General features: G+C 44.5%; 1 protein-coding gene across 1 annotated transcript in view; it reads right to left on the bottom strand.

Annotated features, from left to right (window-relative positions):
• CACNA2D4 (calcium voltage-gated channel auxiliary subunit alpha2delta 4) overlaps window positions 1-24391 on the bottom strand; it is a 113640-nt gene that overhangs the window by 53601 nt on the left and 35648 nt on the right. Inside the window, exons 17-23 of the mRNA XM_008153386.3 lie at window positions 18483-18569; window positions 17868-17939; window positions 9355-9416; window positions 8237-8304; window positions 5967-6012; window positions 5762-5859; window positions 3971-4064 (exon numbers count right to left, since the gene is read on the bottom strand). Of these exons, the coding sequence (XP_008151608.2) occupies window positions 3971-4064; window positions 5762-5859; window positions 5967-6012; window positions 8237-8304; window positions 9355-9416; window positions 17868-17939; window positions 18483-18569 (527 nt within the window). The remainder of the gene's footprint in view (window positions 1-3970; window positions 4065-5761; window positions 5860-5966; window positions 6013-8236; window positions 8305-9354; window positions 9417-17867; window positions 17940-18482; window positions 18570-24391) is intronic.

Genomic DNA, 24391 nt, shown 5'->3' with positions numbered 1-24391 from the left:
TTCCCAAGCCTAAAGCCTCTGCCCGGTGGCTGGCTGGGAGTGACCTGGGTGACTAGGAGGTTCCCAGGACGCAGGTATGTATGCAAATTAACCGCCATCTTTGTTGGGTTAATTTGCATACTCACTCTGATTGGCTGTGGGCATAGCAGAGGTATGGTCAATTTACATCTTTCTCTATTATTAGGTAAGATGAAAATGTATTTGCATTTCCTTGATTTAGGTAAACAGTGGAGGTATTATACAGGCTTTTCTCCATTGCTAAGATCATTCCATAAGAGTATGTAGAAACATTTCTCATTTTCCTCACTCAATTATTTATTTTAAATTTATTTTTCAATTATATTTGGCATACTATGTTAGCTTCAGATATACAGCATAGTGATTAGGCATTCATATACCACATGAATTATATAAGTCTAGTAGCCATGATAAATCTAGTACTCATCTGGCACCATGTATAGTTATTACAATATTACTGACTATATTTCCTATCCTGTACTTTACATCTCCATGACTATTTTCATAACTGGCAATTTGTACTTAATCCCTTTTACTTCTTTTGCTCATCCCTGTATTTGCCCTCCTACATGCCAACCATCAGTTTGTTCTCTGTATATATTAGTTTATTTTCATTTTGTTTGTTCATTTATTTTATTTTTTAGGGCCTACATATAAGTGAAATCATATGATATTTGTCTTTCTCTGTCTGACTTATTTCACTTGGCATAATTCCTTCTAGGTCCATCCATGTTGTCACAAATGGCAAGTTTTCATTCTTTTTTATTGCTGAGTAATATTCTATTGTATAATACCACATCTTTTTTATCCATTAGTCTATAGATGGACACCTAGATTGCTTCCATATCTTGACTATTATAATAAATGCTGCAATAGCGGCCCGAGACTGCTGCTGCATTGAAGTGGATGATAGAAGCCCTGATGGACAGGGGGGCGATCATGAGGAACTTGGAGAACCTGGGGAAGCGGGCGCTTCCCTATCGGATCTCTGCCCACAGCCAGCAGCACAACAGAGGAGGGTATTTCTTGGTGGATTTTTATGCACCACCAACAGCTGTTGAAAGCATGATGGAGCACTTGTCTCGAGACGTTGATGTAATCAGACCTAATATTGTAAAACACCCTTGCCCCAGGAAGTAAAGGAGTGTGAAGTGATTGTCCTGGTCCCATTTGAAGAAAAACTGTATTCCACAAAGAGGAGGAAATGAGGATTCTCCAGATTTTAGCTTTCTATTCAGTTCTCTCACTTTTGAGCATCATGGATGAATAATTTACAAGCTTGACCTTTACATAAAAGTGTGTTAGGTGCCATTTGAGTGTTCTGGGTATTTTTAGCTCTTGATCCCCTTTGCTGGGAGAGATGCAGGAATGGCTTGCTTGGAGCCACTGTGTAATCTGCGGAGTCCCACTCTCCAAGTCAAATATATCGTTCTTGATTTTGTTAAATTACATGTAATTTTTTTGCCCTACAACACTAACATCATTTTGAAGAACAAAACTTATAAAACTACCTTGGATTGTGAGTTAATCATTCATACTGTATAATCATTCAAAATAAAATATCATTCAGATTGTTAAAAAAATAATGCTGCAATAAACATATGGATGTATACATCTTTTAGAATTAGTGTTTTCAATTTTTTTGGATAAATATCCAGAAGTGGAATTGCTGGGTCATATGATAGTTCTATTTTTAATTTTTTGAGGAAGTTCCATATTGATTGCTGCACCAGTTTGCAATCTTGCCAATAGTGCACTAGGGTTCCTTTTTATCCATATCCTTGACAATACTTGTTGTTTGTTGATTTATTGATAACAGCCATTCTGACAGGTGTGCGGTAGTATTCATTATAGTTTTGATTTGCATTTCTCTGATGATTAGTGATGTTGAGCATCTTTTCATGTGCTGTTGGCCATCTGTATGTCCTCTTTGGAGAAATTCATGTCCTTTGCCTATGTTTTAATTGGATTGTTTGGGTCTTTATTTTTTTATGTTGAGCTGTATGAGTTCGTTATACATTTTGGATATCAACTCCTTATTAGATATTTCATTTGCAAATATATTCTCTCATTCAGTGGGTTGTCTTTTTTTTTTTAATGTTTTCCTTTGTACTGCAAAAGCCTTTTAGTTTCATGTAAGTCCCATTCATTTATGTTTGTTTTTGTTGTCTTTGGCCTAGGAGACATATTAAAAAAATATTACTAAGAGTGATGTCAGAGTATTGCCTATGTTTTCTTCTAGGAGTTTTATGGTTTCAAGTCTTACATTTAAGTCTTTAATCCACTTTGAGCTTATTTTTTTATATGGTGTAAGAAAGTGGTCTAGTTTCATTTTTTTTGGCATGTATCTGTCCAGTTTTCTCAACATCATTTATTGAAGAGACTGTCTTTATACCATTGTATATTCTTGCTTCCTTTATCATAGACTAATTAACCATATATGTGTGGATTTATTTCTAGGCTCTCTATTCTGTTCCATTCATCTATAAGTCTGATTTTATGCCAGTACCATGATGTTTTGATTACTATAACCTTGTAGTATAGTTTGATATTGGGCAGCATGATATCTCCAACTTTATTCTTCTTTCTCAATATTGCTGAATCTATTCAGGGTCTTTTGTGGTTCCATAATAATCTTTAGTATTATTTGTTCTAGTTTTGTGAAAAATATCATTGGTATTCTGATAGGAATTGCATGGAATCTGTAGATTGCTTTGGGTAATATGGAAAGTTTAAAGATATTAGTTCTTCCAATCCATGAGCACTATATAGTTTTCTGAGTGCAGGCCTTTTACCTCTTTGGTTAAATTTATTCCTAGGTATTTTATTCTTTTTGATGCAATTATAAATGGGATTGTTTCTTAATTTATCTTTTCAATCGTTTGTTATTGGTATATAAAAAATGCATCTTGCTTTTCTAAGTAGGTGATTTTTCCTATAAAATTCTGTTAATGTTTACATTAGGGTAGTATTAATTAACTTATCAAGTGTCTAGGGAGATTGGACATTTTCATTCCTATTCAGGAACAAGGTATGGCCCACCCGAGGATATGTTTTCATTGCTTTTTAGAGAGAGAGGACGGAGGGAGAGAGAGAGAAAAAGAGAAAGAGAGAGCGAAACATAGATGTATGAGAGATACATTGATCGGCTGCCTCCCTTACGCCCTGGACCAGGGGATCTAACCCCACAACCTAGGTAGGTGCCCTGACAGGGAATCAAACCTGCAACCTTTTGGTTTACAGGTCATTGTTCCAACTAACTGAGCCACCCTGCCAGGGCCCCACTCTATTTTTAACCTCTTATCTTGCCCCCTCCCAACACTCATGTGCTCTTACATGCACATGAACACACATGTACATGCAAATGCACATACACATACCCTCCCCCCCCCCACACACACACACACAGACACACTCAAACTGTTCATCTCTTCTTTCTATCTGTCTGCTAAGCACAATAGCACCAGGTAAAAGTCAGCAGAGACAGTGAGGAAATCTAAGGCGATGGGACACATGGAGGTGAAATTTGCACTTCATGGTGTCTTGACTTCAGCTCCTGGAGATGAGGCACTGACCTGCTGACCTGCTTCCTCAGGGCACTGTGGTAGTGGGCTCTCACAGTGAGAGCCCAACCCTGAGACAGGGGTTCTTAAAACGGGGCTTCTGCAGTGTGGGCTGGGGGGTTTGGTCCTGTGACGCGGATCTGCTCGGGATGTTTCTCCCGAGGGGAGTGCGGTGTGCGGAAGCTTTGTAAAGCCGCCGCATAACGTGGGGCTGTGTGGATGTGGCTCTCACTCTCCCTGTCTTCCCACTCTCATCACCATTCATCTTAGGCCAAAGGACTTGGATGATCTCCTAAGCTCCCCAGTGGGAGGGACCCTGACTCAGCGAGGGAACGCAGGGGCCAGGACCTCTTTCCCTTCTGGGAGCCCTCAGCCCGGCCTGTACTTACTCAGAGGCACTGAGAGCCAGCGCTGTCCAGTAGGCTTCCACGGGGGCTGTCACCACGGCATCAAACAGTACCTCCCGCACCAGCTCCTCGTCACCTGGATGCAAAATCAAAGGGGACCAATCTACTTACTTCCCCAGGATTATAAGCACAGCTCATCTGCCCTTTTGAAAACCCTGACCTTCAAGGAACAAGATGTGCCTCATAAGCCTATGTCCGGAGCATGTAAAATGACCTACGTGAGTTTGAGGAAGTCGCTGCACCTCCCCCAGCCTTCATTTCCTCAACCCCAGACAACATGTGAGTGGAACCAAACGATCTCTAAGGCCCTTTCCAGTTCTAGTGTTCTGTGCACTTAGAGAATCCCTCAGCGACATCAGACTTTGTTGGTGGGCAGCCCGCCCCCCATCTCAACTCCCATCGCTCTGCTGCTTGGTCATCGCCCTCACACTCGCTGGCCTAGGCAGTTCTGTGAATTTGGATTTGCCTGAGAGCTCCACGTAGGCTCTTCCCTTGGCCAGGATGCTCTTTTCATGGGTGGCTCTTTCTTTTCCCTCACTCCCTTTAAGGTATTTACTTTTATTGCGGTGAAATTCATGGAACATAAACTCCAATTTAAAGTATGCAATTCAGTGGCATTTTGTACGTTCACAATGATGTGCAGTCATCACATCTGTCTAGTTCCACAACATTTTCATCACCACCATCATCCTGTACCCATGAACCACTTGGGTGGTAAGTGACACTGGCTGTCAGAGGTGGCCCTCCCTGACCATTTGTTCACAGCAGGCCCCATCTTTTCCAATACAGCACAATCTGTAACAACCTACACCTACACACGTAGGCTTGCTTCTTCATCGCGTGGTTTCCCCACGAGATTATGAGCTCCCTGAGAGCAAGGGCCTCGCCTGGTTGGGGCATCTCTAGCTTCAGTGCCTGCTCCAGGCCTGGCACAGAGGACATACTCAGTACGGATCATTCATGGAATGAATGTTGGGACAGCATAGAAAGTGGAGTCTTCTCTTGCTGGTGACATGTGACAAAATGACCTGCTCCTTCTTCCAAAGAGAAAGAAGAAGTACCATGTTGAGGGTGTAATTTCACAGTTGAGTTAGTGGAGGGGAACTTAAGGTTAGTCTGAGAACCAGGTGTTAGAAAACACTCACAGACACAGGCTGTGAGAGGCTGTCTGGTCAGAGATGAGGACAGAGTGTCAGCTGCTGGCCCGGGCCCACTGCTAGGTGGTGGTGGGACAGATCTGATGGTTAGGCGGATGCCTTTACACTGTGGGAGTGTCCTTTGGAGCCTTATAGTGCTCAGGTGAAGGAGGTTTGCAGAGATCCCAGTCCCTGACCTGGGGATGTGCTCATGTGCCCCGTTCCAGGAGCACTTAGTCACCAGGCTGTTTCTGCTTTGTCTTGGGAAGCCTCCCTGTCCTCCTAGGCCCGTGGTCGGCAAACTGTGGCTCGCAAGCCATATGTGGCTCTTTGGCCCCTTGAGTGTGGCTCTTCCACAAAATACCACGGCCTGGGTGAGTCTATTTTGAAGAAGTGGCATTAGAAGAAGTTTAAGTTTAAAAAATTTGGCTCTCAAAAGAAATTTCAATCGTTGTACTGTTGATATTTGGCTCTGTTGACTAATGAGTTTGCCGACCACTGTCCTAGGCCATCAGTGAGTTCCCCGGATAGAGCTACCTGGCAGCCCTCCCCTAGCCCCAGCCCTCTCTTCCTAGCCCCAGCCCTCCCTGAGCTGCAGGGTCCCAGAGGGAAGCCCTCAAGGGCGGGCAACACGCACACTCCAGGTCTGGGTCCTCCCCTGTCAGAAAGCGGACCATGGCCTCCAGCTGGCTGAGCTTCCGGTGGTCGGGGTCGATATCCGTGATGCAGTAGATCCTGGAATCCAGAGGAGTCAAAGTTACCTCAACAAATCCTGCCTTCTTCCTCCCTCCCTCCCTCCCTCCCGCCTTCTCCTCCTCATGTGCAGTGACTTCCCCACTTACCAGTCACTGGCCAGGGTCAGGTCTGGGTGCAGCAGGTCGTGCAGGCCTGAAACCAGAGCTCACACTCAGTAGGTCGCTCACCCCATGTGAGGATGTGACCAGAACTGTTTAGAAACAACTGCTGGGAAGCTTCTTCAGGGAAGGGCTGGGTTTACTCTTCCTTTTCTCAGCTCAGAGTAGGGCTGGGCTGGGTTTACACAGACCATGCCTTTGTCCGTGTTGCTCCCCACCCCTGAAATGTTCTTTCTCCCCATTGCCTCATGTCCAAATCCTAACTATTAGGTCTCCCTTGAAGGAGCTAATACTTTGAAAACAGTGATTTCGTCTTCATTGTACCCGACTGAGCTAAATGGTCAGTCAAAAGGTGATCCCAGAGATGGGCCATGTCTGTTTTGTGTAATCTCTGTAGCCTCATGCCCAGCCCAGCCCAGCACCTACACTGACCATGGGCCCCATACATTTGTTGATTGAATGAATGAATGAATGAAAAAGCACCCCAGTGAGCACCCTCAGTGCTCAAAAATAAATAGGTGCTCAAATGGAGGTTTGTCAAATTGTACCCAAGAATGATGGAAATGCCGAGGGGGCACACGCGGCTTCACTAAAAGAGGTTCTGGGCTGACACAGACGCAGGCAAACAGCCAAAGGGTGGCACTCCTGTCCCCACAGGAAGCCCAGTTGAGTCCATGATTTTAAGCCTTTGCGTCACTGGCTGGTCTCACCCACTGAGGCGGGTGACGGAGGGCACCCCGTCCCTGCAGCAATGAGATGGGATATCTGGGAGAGGAAGAAGAGCACAGGGAGGAGGAAGACACCATGGCGGCCAGGGAAGTTTGTTTTGGGGCCTGTGGGAAAAGGAAGGAGTGTTCCAGCGTCAGGACACGGGCTGTGAAAGGGCGAATTCAGGGACCTGGGAGCACACAGCTGGGCACATAGCCCAGTCCGCGTGTGGACAGGGGTCTGGGGGGGCTCCTGGGAAAGTGAGGTGTACACTGGGCCTGAGGAGTGGGTCCTAGTTACCTGGGATAAGAGGGTGGGGCTGGAGAGAGAGCATTTCGGGGGAGAGTGCAGCGATGGGAAGACCTTGAAGCCTAGTGTGTAGGGAAATGAGAAAAAGCAGAAGGCCAGTGACACAATCCAATTTGGCATTTCTAGAAAGTTCCCTCTGGCAGAAAGAAGTTCAAAGAAAGGAAGAGGCAGGAGACCCGCGGGAGGCTGCTATGGCTACCTAGGAGAGAGGGGACAGTGGCCGTGGCAGAGAGGAGAGACAAGGTACATTCAAGGGATGGTAAAGGGGAATGGACAGAATATGGGCTTTGAATAGGGTTGTGACCACATCTCTCAAGGACGTCCTGAGCCCTGGATATGAGTTTTGTTCTCTCAAGGTACCCAGGCAGCTGCCAGTCATGAGCAGGTTGCTTTAGGGAGGGTGGGCCCTTCTCTGCCATCCTCCCTGCCATTTCCTGCCATCCTTCTCAGGTTCACTTCCCATGAGCTCCCTGTTATGGGTTGCATTGTGTCCTTCAAAATGATATGTTGAAGTCTTAACCTCCAGTACCTGTGAAGGTGATCTGATACGGCAATAGGGTCTTGGCAGATGTGTTCAAGTTACGATGAGGTCATTAGTGCGGTCCCTAATCCAGGGTGCCTGGTGTCCTCATAAGAAGGGAAAATAGAGACACACAAGGGGAGAAGCCACGTGATGATGGAGGGGACGTGGAAGAGCTGCAGTGCAAGCCAAGGATGTACATTCACAAGGACATGGGGACCACCAGGAGCTGGAAGGGGCCTTGGAGGCAGCCTGGCCGGCAGAACTGAGAGGGAATACCTTCTGTTGTCAGGGCCACCCAGTTTGTGGCACTTTGTACAGCAGCCCAAGCAAACGGCTACAGATTTGCTTCCTCACTCCTCCCAGCCTCCTTTCTCACGCCTTCCCCAGTCTTCCGACAGGTTCAATTCAGCTTTGTTCAGAGAAACACATCCCCTGGAGGCCCGCCCCTCCGGCCCAGCAAAGCCTCCCAGGACCTGGCAGTGCGAAGCTGGCACGTCTTAGGCTCTGTCGGTTTTGATGGCTGACTGGCAGATGCTGCACACCCACGGTGCCCGGACACACAGACCGCCCTCCCCGCAGCCCGGCTCTGAGAGTCTGTTCTCAGGCCCAGGACCTGGAGCCTGTCGGACCAGCTCTAGCTCCAGTTGGTCCTGCTCAGTATCCCAGGAGCTTCCATTTGCCCCTCTAAACTGTCCATCTGTACTTGGCGCCGACCCACCTTCTTCCACAGATGTGTTCCCCAGGAGGATGTATTCTCCGTGGCCCTGGGACAGCGCCACGCCCAGACTGTGGGGAGAGCAGAGAAGCCAGGTCCTCATCAACTGCAAGTGCAAGTCAGCGTCCGGTCCATGTCCTGCCCTTCACCAGCTCTAAGTGTACGAGCTGTCCACCCCCGGGACGAGAGGCGCCCCAAGCTCCTTGGTCCCCTCAGAACGGAGGCAGCACTTCTATTTTCACATCAGCCTTTCTTCCTGAAAAGGACCTGGAAATCCTACAGGCCACAGAGTCTGTCTCCTCAGCGCCTCTTTTAATCCAGTTACACCCTGAACCTCTCAGGAACCCCCAAATAGAAGAGTCCTTTCCCAACTGGTGAATCCCATGATGCCTTCCTCTCTCTCCTGGTAGAACATTGCTTTTGAACCTTGGCCGAATATCTGAATCACTGAGGGAGCTTTAAAAGACACTAGTGTCTGGGCCCCGTCCTAGAAATTCTGAGTAAATTGGTTTGGATGGGGCCTGGACATGGGCAATTTTATAAAATTCCTCAGGTATTCTAATGAGCAGTCAGGGCTGGGAACCATGCTTTATTGAGAAATGAGATAATTCAGAGATAAAGACTATTTGTTTCTTAATCTGTGTATTACCTGGAGTTAAATATTTATACAGCTGGAGGAAACCTAGGAGTTCTTTAAATTTGATCTTTCATCTAACAATTGCTTACAACTGCATGCATTAAGATCTTTAAGTAGATCATGCCATTCAATGTTCACAATACCGCCAAGAAGTAGCTACTATTACAACGCTCATTTTACAGATGAGGAATCTAAAGCACAGAGAGGTAAAGTAACTTGACAAAGGTCACACAGCCTGTAAGCGGTGAAGTTGGGATTTAAACTCAGGCAGTTTGGTTCCAGACTCGGCACAATAGGCTATACTGGCAAAGCAGGACTAGACCTCTTAAGTTTCCTGGATGCAGACCTGGGTCTTTTTCTGTTGCCACAAAACTGCCGTTTACTGTGAGTAAATGCATCCGCCGACCTGAATGTTCTCCCCCGTGTTATTGATATTCACGTTCTACTCATCCTTCCACTCTGCAAACAAAACATGTGTCCTCACCTGAAAGGTGTGTCACTGATGTCTGTGAAGAAGTAGTCATTGGTCAGGAAAAGGACTCTCTTCTGAAAGAGAAAATAAAGATGTTTGCCTGAGAGAAGAGTGGCTGACCATGCCACCCACCTCCTTACCTAAAGCCCCTGGCGTTTCACCAGCTCTGTGCCACTTCTCTTACTTCTTACCTCTTCCCTAACCAGCACCAGCATGCCTCATCTCTGGACACCACAGGCAGACTCATCATCGCAGGCCCAGCAGCCTTTGGGGTGGCCTGACTGAAGGACCAAGGGCTAGACCTGTGCTATAAAGTGGCCACGGCACAAATGGTACTGAACCTTGATATGTGCAAATAAAGAAATGAATCTTCAAACTTTGGTTAAGGAAAATTTAAATTGAGATCACCAATGTGGTAGTGGCTATTGTATTGGACAGTGTGGGTGTAGACTGATTCTAGGCTTCATATGGGACCAGAGTGGAATATTCATACAGTTGGAGGGAATCTATGTGGTGCTAAAAGCTTCTGTCCAATCCACCCACAACCCTCCCCTTTCTTGAATACAGCCAAGGGAGAGTGGGGTCACCATTCTCTCCACTAAACCTCTCCCAGTCCATGTCACTCTTTACAACTCTTTTTTCCTTTCAAAGCTGCCTTCTTTCAGGTTTAACTTGCATTTGCATAAATTAGAGCATCAGGTAGTATATACAGAGGCTGTGAATCAGACAGATCTGGGTTTAAGCTGTGTGCTCTGAGGTAAATCACTTCACTTTTCTAAGCATCAGAATTCTCATTTGTAAATCAGGGTTAACAATAGCATCTCTTGCCTATGGTTGCTCTGAGGTTGTGAGTGTGTTTTTAATAGATGGGAGTCAGTCCAGGGAACAGCAGGATTTGCGCTGGGCTCTGAGGTTCACGGAGTGTCTGGTCCACAGACTCAAGTTTATGTCTTTGGGAAAGCCACATGTTCCAGTTGGCTCAGGAGCTGTTCTTACTTCCCTCACTTCTTTCTGGCTTTTCTTGCATCTTGAAAACTGGAGCAAGATATTGGAAGGGAGCTCTGTTGTGGTTAGAGCATTGGCTGGAGCACCAAGGAGTCACGGGCTCCATTCCCTGTTAAGGGCACATACCAGGGTTGCAGGTTTGATCCCTGGCCCCCGTAGGAGAGGCAACCAATTGATGTGTCCCTCTCACATCGATGTTTCTCTCTCTTTCTCCCTATGCCCCTCCCACCTAGCAACCATCAATTTGTTTTCTGTATCTATGAGTTTATTTCTGTTTTGTTTGTTCGCTCATTTTTTAAGGTTCCACATGTAAGCAAAATCATACGATATTTGTCTTTCTCTGTCTGACTTATTTCATTTAGCATAGTACCCTCTAGGTCCGTTGATGTTGTCACAAATGTTATTTCATTATTTTTTTATGGATGAGTAATATTCCATTGTCTATATGTATCCACTTGATGAACACTTAAGCTACTTCCATATATTGGCTATTGTAAATAATTCTGCAATGAGCATAGGGATGCATATGTCTTTTCAAATTAGTGTTTTGGACTTCTTCAGATAAATACCTAGAAGTGGAATTGCTGGGTTCTTCTTTGTCTCTTGTTACAGCTTTTGTTTTAAAGTCTACTTTGTCTGATGTAAGTACTGCTAACACAGCTTTTGTTTCATTTTCATTTGCATGAAATATCTTTTCCAACCCTTCACTTTTAGTCTGTGTGTCTTTCAATCTGAAGTGAGTCTCTTGTAGACAGCATTATGTATGGTTCTTGTTTTTTTATCCATTCAACCATCCTTTGTCTTTTGATTGGAGCATTTAATCCATTTTCATTTAAAATAATTATTGATAGATATGTAATTATTGCCACTTTATTATTCATATACTAGAGGCCCAGTGCATGAAATATGTGCACGGGGGGGGGGGGGGGTGAGGGGTGTCCCTCAGCCTGGCCTGCACCCTCTCCAATCTGGAACCCCTTAGGGGATGCTTGACTGCGGGTTTAAGCCCAATCTCACAATCTGGGACTGCTGGATCCTAACTGCTTCTGCCTGCCAGCCTGATTGCCCCCTAACCACTCCCCTGCCAGCCTGATTGATGCCTAACTGCTCCCCTGCTAGCCTGATCTTGCCCCCAAATGCCCTCCCCTGTTGGCCTGATGGCCCCAACTGCCCTCCCCTGCAGGCCTGGTTACCCTCAACTGCCCTCCCCTGCCGACCTGGTTGCCCCCAACTGCCCTCCCCTGCCAGCCATCTTGTGGTGGCCATCTTGTGATGACATGAGGGCAGCCATCTTGTGGCAGCCATATTGTGATGATGTCGCACAAGGGCAAGATGCCACCTAGCCTTTTATTATATAGGATTATTCATATACAGTAGGTCGTTGGGTTACATTTGAGATCCGTTGCTAGGGCGCAACATAACATGATTTTCGCCATAAGTTGGAACCCACCTACATAAATACCTACATCACACACATGGAGCACATACACAGCAGTATTGAAGTGAAACACTAAAAAAATTTAAAAGAAAGATAACAATTCCTGACCTTTACTTGTGGTAAATAAATAATAAAAAACATTAAGCACATATGTACATACGTCGAAATGTCGGAGTTTTTTTTTTTTTTTTTTTTTTTTTTTTAAATAAATGGGAGATGGCAACGTAACCACAAAATGACATACATCAAGTCCGATGTAACCTGAGGACTGCCTGTATTTTATCTTTTCTTTTTAATGAAGTCCCTTGAACATTTCTTATATAACTGGTTTAGCTTTTTTTTTTTTGTCTGGGAAGCTCTTTAGCTGTCTTTCTATTCTAATGATAGCCTTGCTGGGTAGAGTGATCTTGGTTATAGGTTCTTGTTTTTCATTACTTTGAATATTTTGTGCCAATCCTTTCTGGTCTGCAAAGTTTCTGTTGAGAAATTAGCTGACAAACCTATGGGAGCTCCCTTCTTATTTGGGTCCCATTTTATTTGGGACTCTCTGCACTTCCTGGACTTGTATGTCTATTTCCTTTGCCAGGTTAGGAAAGTTTCTCATCATTATTTCTTCAAATAGATTTTCAATCCTTTGCTCTCACTCTTCTCCTTCTGGTACCACTCTGATGTGAATGTTGGTATGCTTGATTTTACCCCTGAGGCCCCTTAACCCTTTGCACTCGCTTGCTTTTTTCTCGATTCCTTTATTCTAATGCTAACCGTGTTGAGTCACACTCGACATCCGAGTGCAAAAGGTTAAACTATCCTTATTTTGTGGGTTATTTTTTATTTTTTCTGTTTTGATTGGGTGTTTTCCATTACCTTGTCTTCAAAATTGTTGATTTAATCCTCTGCTTCATCTAATTTATTGTTGATTCCCTCTAGAGTATTCTTCATTTTAGTTATTGTACACTTCATTTCTGACTGGTTCTTTTTTATGTTTCCTATTTCTTTGTTCAAGGTCTCACCAAATTCATCTACTCTTCCCCTAAGTTAATTGAACATCCTTATAACCAGTGTTTTGAATTCTGCATTTGGTAAATTGCTTGTCTCCTATTGTTTTAGTTCTTTTCCTGGAATTTTGTTCTGTTCTTTCAGTTGGGACATGTTTCTTTATCTCCTCATTTTGGCTGACTCATGTTTGTTTCTCTGTATTAGGTAGATTTGCTATGTCTCCTGGTCTTGGTAGAGTAATTTATGTAGAAGGTGTTCTGTGGGTCCCAGTGGTTCAGTCTCCTGGTCACCTGAGCTGGGTGCCCCAGGCCTGTCCCTTGAGTAGGTTGTGTGTCACCTCTTGTTGTAGTTGAGCCTTGATTGCTATTGGCACATCAGTGGGAGGGATTGACTCTCAGGCTGATTGGCTGTGAGGAATGGCTATTGTGTTTGGCTGACCCCACCAAATGGGATTCACTTTATTGGGGGGCTCTGGTGCCTGCTGAGTCCACCCTTTGGTATATCATTTGTGGAGGTGTCTGGGGGTGCTCTGTTGTGTTCTTAAGCACACCACCAGTTTCTGGGCCTCTTGGGAAGAGATCTGGTACAGGCCAAGGTCAGCTGCTACCTATGCCCAGCCTGGGGCCAGTTGGTATGAGTTACAAAGTGATCTGCAAATTGTTGCTGCTTGCGCTGGGCTTAGAGGTGCTTGGGAGAGGCTAAACTGCAAATGAAGTCTTGCTGTTACTAGTACCAGGCTTGTGACTGTTTAGCAACAGGTATGGGGCATGCCAAGGCCAAATGCTGCTCATTTGGAGTTTGTGGACCTTTGAGAGATTTTAGGAAAATCCACAGCATGAGCTGAGACAGGCTGTTAGTATGGAAAAGCTGCTCAAAGAGGCTTGAGTGGGCCTGCAAGTTGGGTAGTGCAGGATCTCAGAATCACCAGCATGAAAGTACAGTATTAAATAGGTTGATGGAGACTCATGCTTGATGCCTGCTTGTTCCTGCAGGCTATGTTGAGAGAGGGCTCAGCAAAGGAACAATGGCACCTACCAGCTGCCTTTTAGTGCTAGCCCTGAAGCCAGACAATTCAGTTCTTCCCCTTTTGTCCCTGGTGTTTTTCGAGCTGCTGCCCCAGTGAGTGAGTTTGAGTAAGTCCGAGCATGGGCCCTTGAAGACCTGTAGTGCCTGGACTCCAGCAGCCCTTGCCTCACCCAGTTGAAATCTCCACTGTTTTTCATAGCCAGGTATTATGGTGACTTCTATTCCCAGTACTGGAATCCTGGGCTGGGGAGCCCAGTGTGGAGATGGGACCCCTGGCTCCTCATGGGAGACCTCTGCACTGAGATATCCTTCCTGATTCTGTACCACCACACATGGATGTGGGAACAGCCTCTTCTGTGTCTCCACCTCTCCTACCAGTCTCAACATGGCTTTTTCTTTATATCCTTGGTTGTAGGACTTCTGTTCATCTAGTCTTCAGGTAGTTCTCAAAGATGATTCTTCTGTAAGTAGTTGTAACTCTGAAGTGGTCATAGGAGGAGATGAGCACAGCATTTATCTACTCTACCATCTTGAGCAGAATTCCCATCCAGTAAAAATTTCATTTCAGATACTGTACTATTTGGTTCTAAAAATTGTATTTGGTTCTTGTGGTCATTTCATGCTGTGTCAAAATAACTAAGCTGGAACTACATTTCCAAATTCACTTCCCTATATGATTCCAAGTTTGGGTTGGCCGAAAGAGAAGTTTGCAAGAGATTTTCTGGGCAAACATGAAGCAGCAACCATTTTACACACTAAAGGTAAGTATCAGGCACTTGCAGCTTGCTCTGAGCTGTTGGCTTACCTTCTTGGCCTGGGTAAGCAGCCACACTCAAAGCTTCCTCAGCTGCCACTGGGTCTCCTTCTGTTTCCCTGAGACCCGAGCCCTGTGAGTGCATGGCTCCATGTGAAGGGCACTAGCTCCTTCTGCAGGTCACTGACTTCACTGTGGTTGGATTTTAGTTTTTCCTCATAGGTTCCTGTTTCTCTTCATGTGCTCCAGTTTGTTCTTGCTTTCCCCATATAGCTTCCAGCTTTCCTTCCAAACTGCGGTCCCTGCTGTCCTATGATGACTTTAAGGTCACTACAGCCTTCTGTATACTTCTTCACCAGCTCCCACAATTTTGTAAGGTCTAACCCCTAGAATAAAGCCCTACATTCACTTCACTTATAGTGGTTCTGCTCTTTAATCAAATTCTATCATTTCTCTGCTGAGATTCTCTAACTATTCACTCATTATGACCATCTTTTAAAAATTCCCTGTGCAAATTTATCATATCGGCTTCAAAGTTCTTCTAATTCTAACAGCTGGGTCATCTCTGGTTCAGTTTTAAGACTGCATTTTTTCTCTTAACTATGTGTTACATTTTCCTGTTCTTTCACGTGTGTAATGATTTTTATTGTATACTTGCTGTTGTAAAGAATAGGTTGTAGGCACATTGTCTTCCTCTGAAGAGTGTTAATTTTTTTTTTTTATTGGGAGATAAATCATTGGCAGGTCTCCTTGAGCTTGGGGAGGCTTGGATTTACATTTATTTTAGGGTGGGTGTGTTTCAACTTTGTCTTTAGGTTTAGGGTGAATCCCTGGGTCTTGAGACATGGTCTTCACTCCTAAAGTGTAGCTATTCTGTGCTTGTAAAGGAAATCCTGTGGTGTTTATGAAGCTTCTTCACCTCAGTGTGACTCCGACCCCAAATTGTCCCCACTACCATAGGCGACAGCTGAAATCCTCTTCAGCCTTAGTTTCTGCCTGCTTTTAGTCACTTTCATGTGCCTTTACATTTTTTTTTTTTTTTTTACAAAACTATATTTTCCATATTTATAATTGTCATCTGTTGGAAGGTTAGTCTAAATACAAGCTACTCCCTCATGACCGAAATCAGAACTTTGAGGTTATCTTTTAAGACTAAAGCTAAAGGAAAAGAGAAGGAAGGGGTGGGGTATTCCTGAATCCTATTAATAGAAAGAGAGAGCTGGAGAGGTTTGGAAGATGAAAGTAAAGAGATGTCACAACAATCTCTCCTTTCAATAGATTGCCTCTCTTTGATGGGAAATAAAAGTGTGTGTGTGTGTGTGTGTGTGTGTGTGTGTGTGTGAGAGAGAGAGAGAGAGAGAGAGAGAGAGAGAGAGAGACCACAGGGCACTTTAATCCGTGGCATCATTGTAAACCAGAGCAGTGAGAGGCTGGACTCCACCATGGTGGCCTTTATACCAGCAAAATGCCTCCCCCCCGCCCAACACACACAGTGCAGGTGCAGTAGCTTCTGGCATGAGAGTAGAGAAAGGAAAGATTAAAGAGGAGAGTTTTGCTATGATAGGGTAGAGGAAGAGGAGAAGATAATGAATTGTAAAGGTAGAATAGCAATGCTATTCTAAAGAGAGTCTTGAGAAATCTTTAAGGCGGGCGAGTGAGTTGAGAATTCAGGGCCAGTCCTACAGTAAGGACTTATACATAGTGCTCAAGAGTGTGAGGTCTAGAATCTTTAATCTCTGAATCTCCTCAACTGTAACATGGGGATAGGATAGTACCTACTTCATAAGGTTGTGAGTATTGAGTGAACACATTAAGTGCTTAGTACAGTTTCTAACAAATGTTAGCTGCCATTATTACTATTATTTTATTATTAATAATAATAGTAGCAGTAAGGCATGAACACATCCATGTTACTAAATCTCCATTATGGTTGTGACCATGATCATCATCACCCTACTTCTTTATGTCAAGAAGACTTTGTTAAATTGCAAATGTCACTTGGATGATTTGTTAGCAGCAATGAACACATTTCAAAGGGAGGGCCTGGGGTTTCAGAGAAGCTCAGGCTGCCTGGATCTGGTTAGGACTCTCCCTTGGTGGCTTTGAGAAGTGGGAAGGCAGCATGAGAAAGAAAGGACAGTAGACAAACCACACCCACTTCATAAGCTGGTGTATGTTCCACATGGCATAACCACACTCAAATCTGTCCTAAAGTTGCCGAGTACCATGGGCATGGTAACGTTTTCATTGTAGCATAAAAACAACTCCTACTTAATGCTCTGGCAGGGTTGGGCCAGTGAGAGCGCCCTTGTGCCCTTGTGTATGTGAGTGGGAGTCTGGTTGGGATCAAGGTGGGGGCTCATTGAAGAAACCTCTGTTTTTTTTGATCAGGAGAAGCAGCTGCTGCAATTGATGGTCTCACGTCACTGGTGCTGCCCAGTCTGCCTAAAGGAGGCCCTTCCCTGCCCGGAACCTATGAAAAAAGCAGCTACGGAAGTCAGATATTGGTCCCAGGGAGAGTTAGTCTGTGCATCTCAAAGGAATACAATGAATTGCTTTTCCTTTCCCAGTGCTTTATTTGGCTTCCATGGAGGTCTGTGTTTGTAGAAGAACTTGGGTCTAATTGTTGCAGACAAATGCCTGTGTTCTTTTAGCTGAGACAGATGGGCAACAGGAGGAGGAGGTGGGAGTGGTTGTGAGGGAGGAGGTGACATTTGTAAATATGTCAAGGGACAATGAAAATTCACTGAAAATGCATTGGGACCTTTTAAGTGAGAAGGTGAAATGACCTTTTATAAGTGATGTGCGGGTCTGTGAAGACAGTAATAGTGTCAGTGAGGGTATCGATTCTTGAGCATCTGTGGTAACAGTGGATAAAAATCAGCTGTAGAGAATAGCAATCATTTTTAACCTCTTCCCATATAACATGTTTTACAGGAGCTGCTAACAATTTGCAAAATTAACTGTCACTTTTCTCCGTTCCATCATAAACAGCAAAAGGGCCAAGTAGCAGGCAGCATAAGGAAGGAAGAAGAGCTATAAAAACTTGGGCTACCAACAGCCTTGCTCAGGAGTCACCTAGGAGCCCAGCCTTGATGTGAGTGACGGTTCCTTGGCCAGATGCTTCTCTGGGGCCAGTGCACCCTTGGCTATGCTTGCTAATCAAGCCCTCTAGGTACAGCACGCTCTCAAGTCTTAAGCTCTAATTTATCTAAGTCCAAGTTCCTTGTCACCATCCCAAACCTCAATTAATGGCAATGCTGCCTCTTGGGACCAGAGCCTGGCTCTTTCTCTCTAGCACCTTACCCTTTTGTCCAGCGGAACCTTCACATCCATAGAGAGAGAACCTGTTTCCCCATTGATCATGGCTGTTCTCAGCTTTAAGAGGAAAGATAGCGGAATTAGTTCCTTGACTCACTCTGCAGTGTGGAGCTTTACTGACCAGATTGGAGGTGATCCTTAGGAACACTTTTGGTTCATCCCCTTTTCCTCTGAGCAGAATACTGAGAGGGACTAGAGACTAACTTTTAGGTACCATTTATCTTATAATTCTGGAAATTCACTAAGCTAATGTTCCAAAGTGGACTGATATATGCGGGAACATAGTGTCATATTACTGAGACATAATTTCCTCTAGGGTGAGCTTCTGACACCAAAGCCAAACTAAAACATCACTCCAACTCCTCCAACTCAGTAGCTTGTGGACATGAACTCATGCAGCCTCAGTAATCCTTGTGATTCAGAAAGATATTTTTATAGTTATTTAAAGAATTGCCCATTATAGAAATGATTTCTGGTTTGGGCTTGAAAAGGCTCCACCAAGAAGTATAGAGTGGCCTCAGAGCTTCCAGCCATGCAACTGGCTCACGTATTGGCCATAGAGCTAAACCAACTCCTCCTTTTCCCACTTTCCCCACTCACGATTTCAGCTCGGTCCTCCCATTCCACTTCAGAGAGATCCACACTGTTGTAATTAGGTTTGGGTTTTAGTTTCTTCCCCTCTCTGTACTAGAATGGGCAGGTCAGAAAGAAAAACATGAGGTTAACCTAAGGCCCTGCTCAAGTTTCATCTCTTCAACAAAGCCTTATGGGTATATTTATAAGATCCAAGAACCTCAGTGATTTCTTACGGTTATCTGGGCCAACTTTTAACCCAACGCAGAGCTTCCCTGTCAGCGTTTGTGATAGATGGTCTCATGGCCTCTGAGTGAATATTTCCCATGGGAGGAGCTCCCTCGTTTTGAGTCAGCTTGTCATAGTTGTGGACAGCTCTCACACAGAGTTGAAATCTGCCTCCCTGTAACTTTTACCCACTGGTCTTAGTTCTTTCCCTGGAGCTACACAGACTGTCTTCCCTTTGACAACCCTTGAGATTTCTGAAAGTGCTTGTCATCCTAAGACTTCACTTCTCTAGGCCACACTTTCTAATTTGCAAATGCTTCAATGCCCTCTAAATATGCTCTACTATGTCAGTGTCACGGAATGGAGTGCCCAGGACAAAAGTCAGTATTTCCGATGGGGTCAGACCAGTGTGGTGTGTGGCCCAAATTCACACTGCTCTGATCGATGCCTCTGATTCTGCTGGACTTCCAGGACAGCTATGAGAACCTGACAGCACAAATAGAGTTTTCACTCTATTAAATCCCCTGGGCCTTCCTCTCGAGACACACTGTTAAATTACATCTTTATAACCTTACACTTGAGCATTGAGTATTTGCAGAAATTCCTAGGCATCCCTAATATATTTCTTTTTGTTAGTTTCAGCCCATGGTTTTAGAAACATACTTTCTGAATACTAATTTTCTCACTTAATGTGGTAGCCATACTGTCCAGAATTTGTGGAATCTTTCTATGTTTTCTTTTGTTGATAGAATTTTTGAGTGGTCAGAGCCAAGGACAGACAGATTCCTTGGCTCTAAAGTGCCCCATAAAGACCTCTTTCCAGCTTTACACAGAGCCATTAATCAACACTCTTTGAATGTTATTATTATTTTCTGGCCATTACTTCCTCTCTCTCTCTCTCTCTCTCTCTCTCTCTCTCTCTCTCTCTCTCTCTCTCTCTCTCTCTCTCTCCAAGAAGTTACCTGCTATTAGATGTGTACCAGGTTTAGTTTAGTCATCATAGGTCAAATAAAGGAAAAGACTAGGCTTCCGGTCAAGATGGCAGCATAAGTAATTGCAGTACTCCCATCCTCCCACAACCACATCAAAATTACCACTAAAGTACAGAACAATCATCATTCAGAACTACCTGAATGGAAGTCCTACAACTAGGTAATTAAAGGAGAAGCCACATCGAGATTGGTAGGAGGGGCAGAGACACAGAATTGGCTTGTCCCACACCCATATGTGACAGATAAAAATCAGGAGGTCCTGCCTTGAGGAGCAAGGGGTCCCAGCCACACACCAGGTACCCAAACCCAGGGTTCCAGTGCTGGGAAGAGAAGTCCCCATAACTGCTGACTGTAAAAACAAGCTGGAATTGAGGCTGAGTGAGATGGAGGGCTGCTGGAGTCCCAGGCATTCCTCATAAAGGGGCAGCACACAGTTACTCTGACTTATTCTATCTGAGCTCCTTAGCTGGGATAGCAGCTCAAAAGACACCAGGGAGGAACTGAATAGTCTGGCATCAAGGTGAGAGCATTGGGGCAGCTTTCTCCAAGACAGAATTGCTGACAGAGGCCACTGTTCCTTTGATGAGCCCTCCTCTCATAGAACCAGCAAGTGGGTACCATATCTGAGTCTCCATCAACCTGGTTATCACTGCTCATCCTGCTCTGGTGATTCTCTGAGACCCTGCCCCACCAAACTTGCAGGCTTATCCAAGTTGCTTCCAGTGGCTTTTCCATACAAATGGTCTGCTTTGGACTTTCCTAAAATCTCTCAAACAAGCAGCATCTGGCCTTAGTGTGCCCTGTACCTCTTGCTAAGTGGCCTCAGGCCTGGCACTAGCAGTAGCCAGCCTTGGTTCAAAGCTTGGCCTCTCCTAGATACCTCCAAACCCAGAAAAAGTAGCAACCATCTGCAGATTACTTTGTAGCTCATGCTGGGTTGCCCCAGGCAGAACACAGGCAGGGAGGAGTTGGCCTGCACCTCCTGGGAGGCCCCAGAGTCAGTGTACTCAGTGGACAGCTATAAACCATGTTGAAGCACCATCCAACACAATGACACATTTGAAAGACAGACTCAGTGGGCACCAGAACCACCCTAAGAATTTTTAAAAATGAAGACAGTGTAAGGAATCTTTGGAATAACTTCAAGTATACCAACATTTGCATCATGGGGGTGCTGGAAGGAGATGAGAGAGAGCAAGAAATTGAAAACCTATTTGAAAAAATAATAACAGAAAACTTCACTAACTTGATGAAGGAAATAAACATACAAGTTCAGGAAGTTTAGAGAGTATCAAACAAGATGAGCCCAAAGAAGCCCACACCAAGACACATCATATTAAAATGCAAAAGGTTAAAGACAAAGAGAGAATCTTACAAGCAGTAAGAGAAAAGTAGTTACTTAGTTACCTATAAGGGAGCTCCCATAAGACTGTCAGCTGACTTCTCAACAGAAACTTTGGAGGCCAGAAGGGATTGGCAAGAAATATTCAAAGTGATGAAAAGCAATGACCTACAGCCAAGATTACTCTAGCCAACAAAGCTATCACTTAGAATTGAAGGACATATAAAGAACTTCCCAGACAAGAAAGAGCTAAAGGAGTTCATCACCACCAAAGCAGTATTACATGAAATGTTAAAGGGTCTTCTTTCAGAAGGAAGAAAAAAAAGATAAAAAAATATGAACAATAAATGGCAATAAATACATATCTATCAACAAATTAATCTAACAAAAACAAAATAAATGAAGCAGAAAGAAACAGACTCATAGATACAGAGAACATTTTGACAGTTGACAGTTGGGTGGGGTTTTGAGGGATAGCTGAAAAGATGAAGGGATTAAAAAGTAAGAATTGGTTTTTACAGAATCATGCAGGGGGTATAAAGTACAGCATAGGGAATAGTCAATAATATCATAATAACTATGCTTGGTGTTAGATGGGTGTGAGATTTATCAGGATGATCACTTCTAAGTTATAAAATGTCTAATCACTGGGGTGTACACCTGAAACCAATGTAATATTGTATGTCAACTGTAATTAAAAATTTTTTTAAATGATTTAAATTAAAAATAAAAAGAAAGGGGAAAGTTTCTCATTAGGATAAGTTAAGAATTAATCAGAGGTTTACATATATATATATATATATATATATATATATATATATATATATATATTTTATCCTCACCTGAGGATATGTTTGTTGATTTTAGAGAGAGAGGGAGGAGAAGTGAGGGGAGGGGAGAGAGAGAGAGAGAGAGAGAGAGAGAGAGAGAGAGAGAGAGAAACATCAAATCAATTGACTGCCTCCCATACACACCACGACCAGGGATCAAACCCACAACCTAGGTATATACTTTGACTGGAAATTGAACCCACAACCTTTTTGGTGTATGGAATGATGCTCCAACTAACTTAGCCCCCCGGCCAGGGCAAGAGGGTTTACTTTTAGCAGAATGAGACACGCCCACCCCGCCCCCTGCAGATGCTTAAATGTTGAAGTCCCCTATCACTGTGCATGTTGCCTCTGCCAGTTTTTTCCCCAAGAAAGCCTCATCTTTATTTCTTGCCTGCGCAGGAGATCTGTAGTAAAACTGCCACAACAGCATCTTCCTTTTATTCTCCTCTTTTCCTCCTTGTCCCTGCGTGGATGATGTTCCATTCTTGGCCTTATGGATGTCTACACTCATGACAAACAGCACTGTCCTGCCACCTTCAACACTGGATCTGCTTCTTTTGAGTAAGCTGCAACATTCTTTATTCATTGCCACTTCCTGATTCCTGATAATACCTGAAAGAGCATCTTTAGCTCCTCAGATTAGGACCAGATTTTAACTTTGTTAATTAGCCATACATTGGGCTCTTGACCCTCTTTCAATTTATTACTAAGCTTATCCTCTATTATTTTTCTTTTTAAGAACCCAACTATTGTTTTCCTTAATACCTATCAAAAATCAATAGTGCCTTCCTTAGGAATCTCATGAAGTTGGCTTACCATATCTTTTGTTATGCAATAATATTCTACATGGTGTTGTTCTCTAATTGTTTCATTTGTGTAAGTCTGTTTGTGTATAGTCTATTCTTTTAATCCTATATAATAAAAGCCCAGCAACTGAAATGGTGGAATGAACAGAACGACCAGAGACCAGGGCGATCAGGCAGGCAGGCAAGTGGTTAGGGGCGACGAGGCAAAGAGGCAAGTGGTTAGGGGCGATCAGGCAGGCAGGCGAGTGGTTAGGGGTGATGAGGCAGGCAGGCAAGTGGTTAGGGGTGATGAGGCAGGCAGGCAAGTGGTTAGGGGCGATCAGGCAGGCAGACAGAGGTGGTTAGGAGTGATGAGGCAGGCAGGCAAGTGAGTGGTTAGGGGTGATGAGGCAGGTAGGCAGAGGCAGTTAGGGGTGATCAGGCAGACAGGTGAGTGGTTAGGGGCGATGAGGAATGCAGGCAAGTGGTTAGGGGCAATGAGGCAGGCAGGTGAGTGGTTTGGGGCAATGAGGCAGGCAGGTGAGCAGTTAGGAGCCAGTAGTCCCAGATTGCAAGAGGGATGTCCGACTGCCAGTTTAGGCCCAATCTACAGGGATCCCTGTGGGATCGAGCCTAAACCAGCAGTCGGATATCCCCCAAAAGATCCTGGATTGTGAGAGGTGCAGGCCAGGCTGAGGGAACACCCCCACTGTGCACAAATTTCATGCACTAGGCCTCTAGTTAGACTATAAATATCTGTTTATAGCCTTCTCAGAGCATTATAAGAAGGTCTACAATAGGCACACAGTAGGTCTATAATATGAATTTATTATTTGAAGTCTTATATTTATCTAGATTACATAGGTGATAGTAGATGGATTTCTGACCTTCATTCTACATGTTAGCTCCAGGACTAACACGTTTATTATTTTCCTAGTGAGCTATTTGTTGGCACTGGGGCTGCCCCTACAGAACCCACTGGTAGAGCTTAGTGGCCCATTATGGATTCATATGCTTGCCCTACAGAGTCTGAATTGGGAAGACAGAGGGGGTTTCAGTGTGCCCTGATCTCTTTTTACTCTGAACCCCTATAGTTTGCCTTAAGTAACTCAATCAGTTGCCTTATGGATACTCAGTAACTATCTGAACCAAATGGAATGGAATGTGGCTTAGACTGATCTCTCCAAATGGCTCCTGGGTAAATTCTCAGGAAGGTGTTCTGCTAGTTACTGTCCTTAGCTGTCACCCACTTCAGTGAAAGACTGGTAAAGGAGAAAGGGTTAAGATTTCTCTAGGACTTTAACACCCTTCCCCTCAATGCCCTCAACAATCACACTGAGAGATGTGGCCATTATTGCCATAGACAGTGGCCAAGTGCCATGACCAAAAGTAGAGCAGTAGGGAGCCCCTGGCCCTGAAGGCAGAACTTTGACATGAAATTATGGCAGTTCCTCTCTTGGCCATCTGTTGTTCAGTTGAATGCAGATGAAAATACCCCCAGTCCCTGTATCAGGATGGAGGGAGCTAGGAAACAGGCAGGAGCACTCAGGAACACATCCCAAGACAAACTCTGGGAACCTCGGCTCTCCTGCCGCTCACTCTCACAAGTCAGTTCCTCTGACATTTTTATTGTTAACTCAACATTCACACCCCTTAGGATCTACTGATAGCACTGTCGGACTCCAAGAGGGCGCATGGAGCTACTGTGGCAGTGACGGGAACATGGCTGGCTGGCTGTGTCCAGCAGGGACAACTG

Source organism: Eptesicus fuscus, chromosome 7 (genome assembly GCF_027574615.1).
Source record: "Eptesicus fuscus isolate TK198812 chromosome 7, DD_ASM_mEF_20220401, whole genome shotgun sequence".
NCBI classification, from domain to species: Eukaryota; Metazoa; Chordata; class Mammalia; order Chiroptera; family Vespertilionidae; genus Eptesicus; species Eptesicus fuscus.
This window is presented reverse-complemented; position numbering and strand designations above follow the sequence as displayed.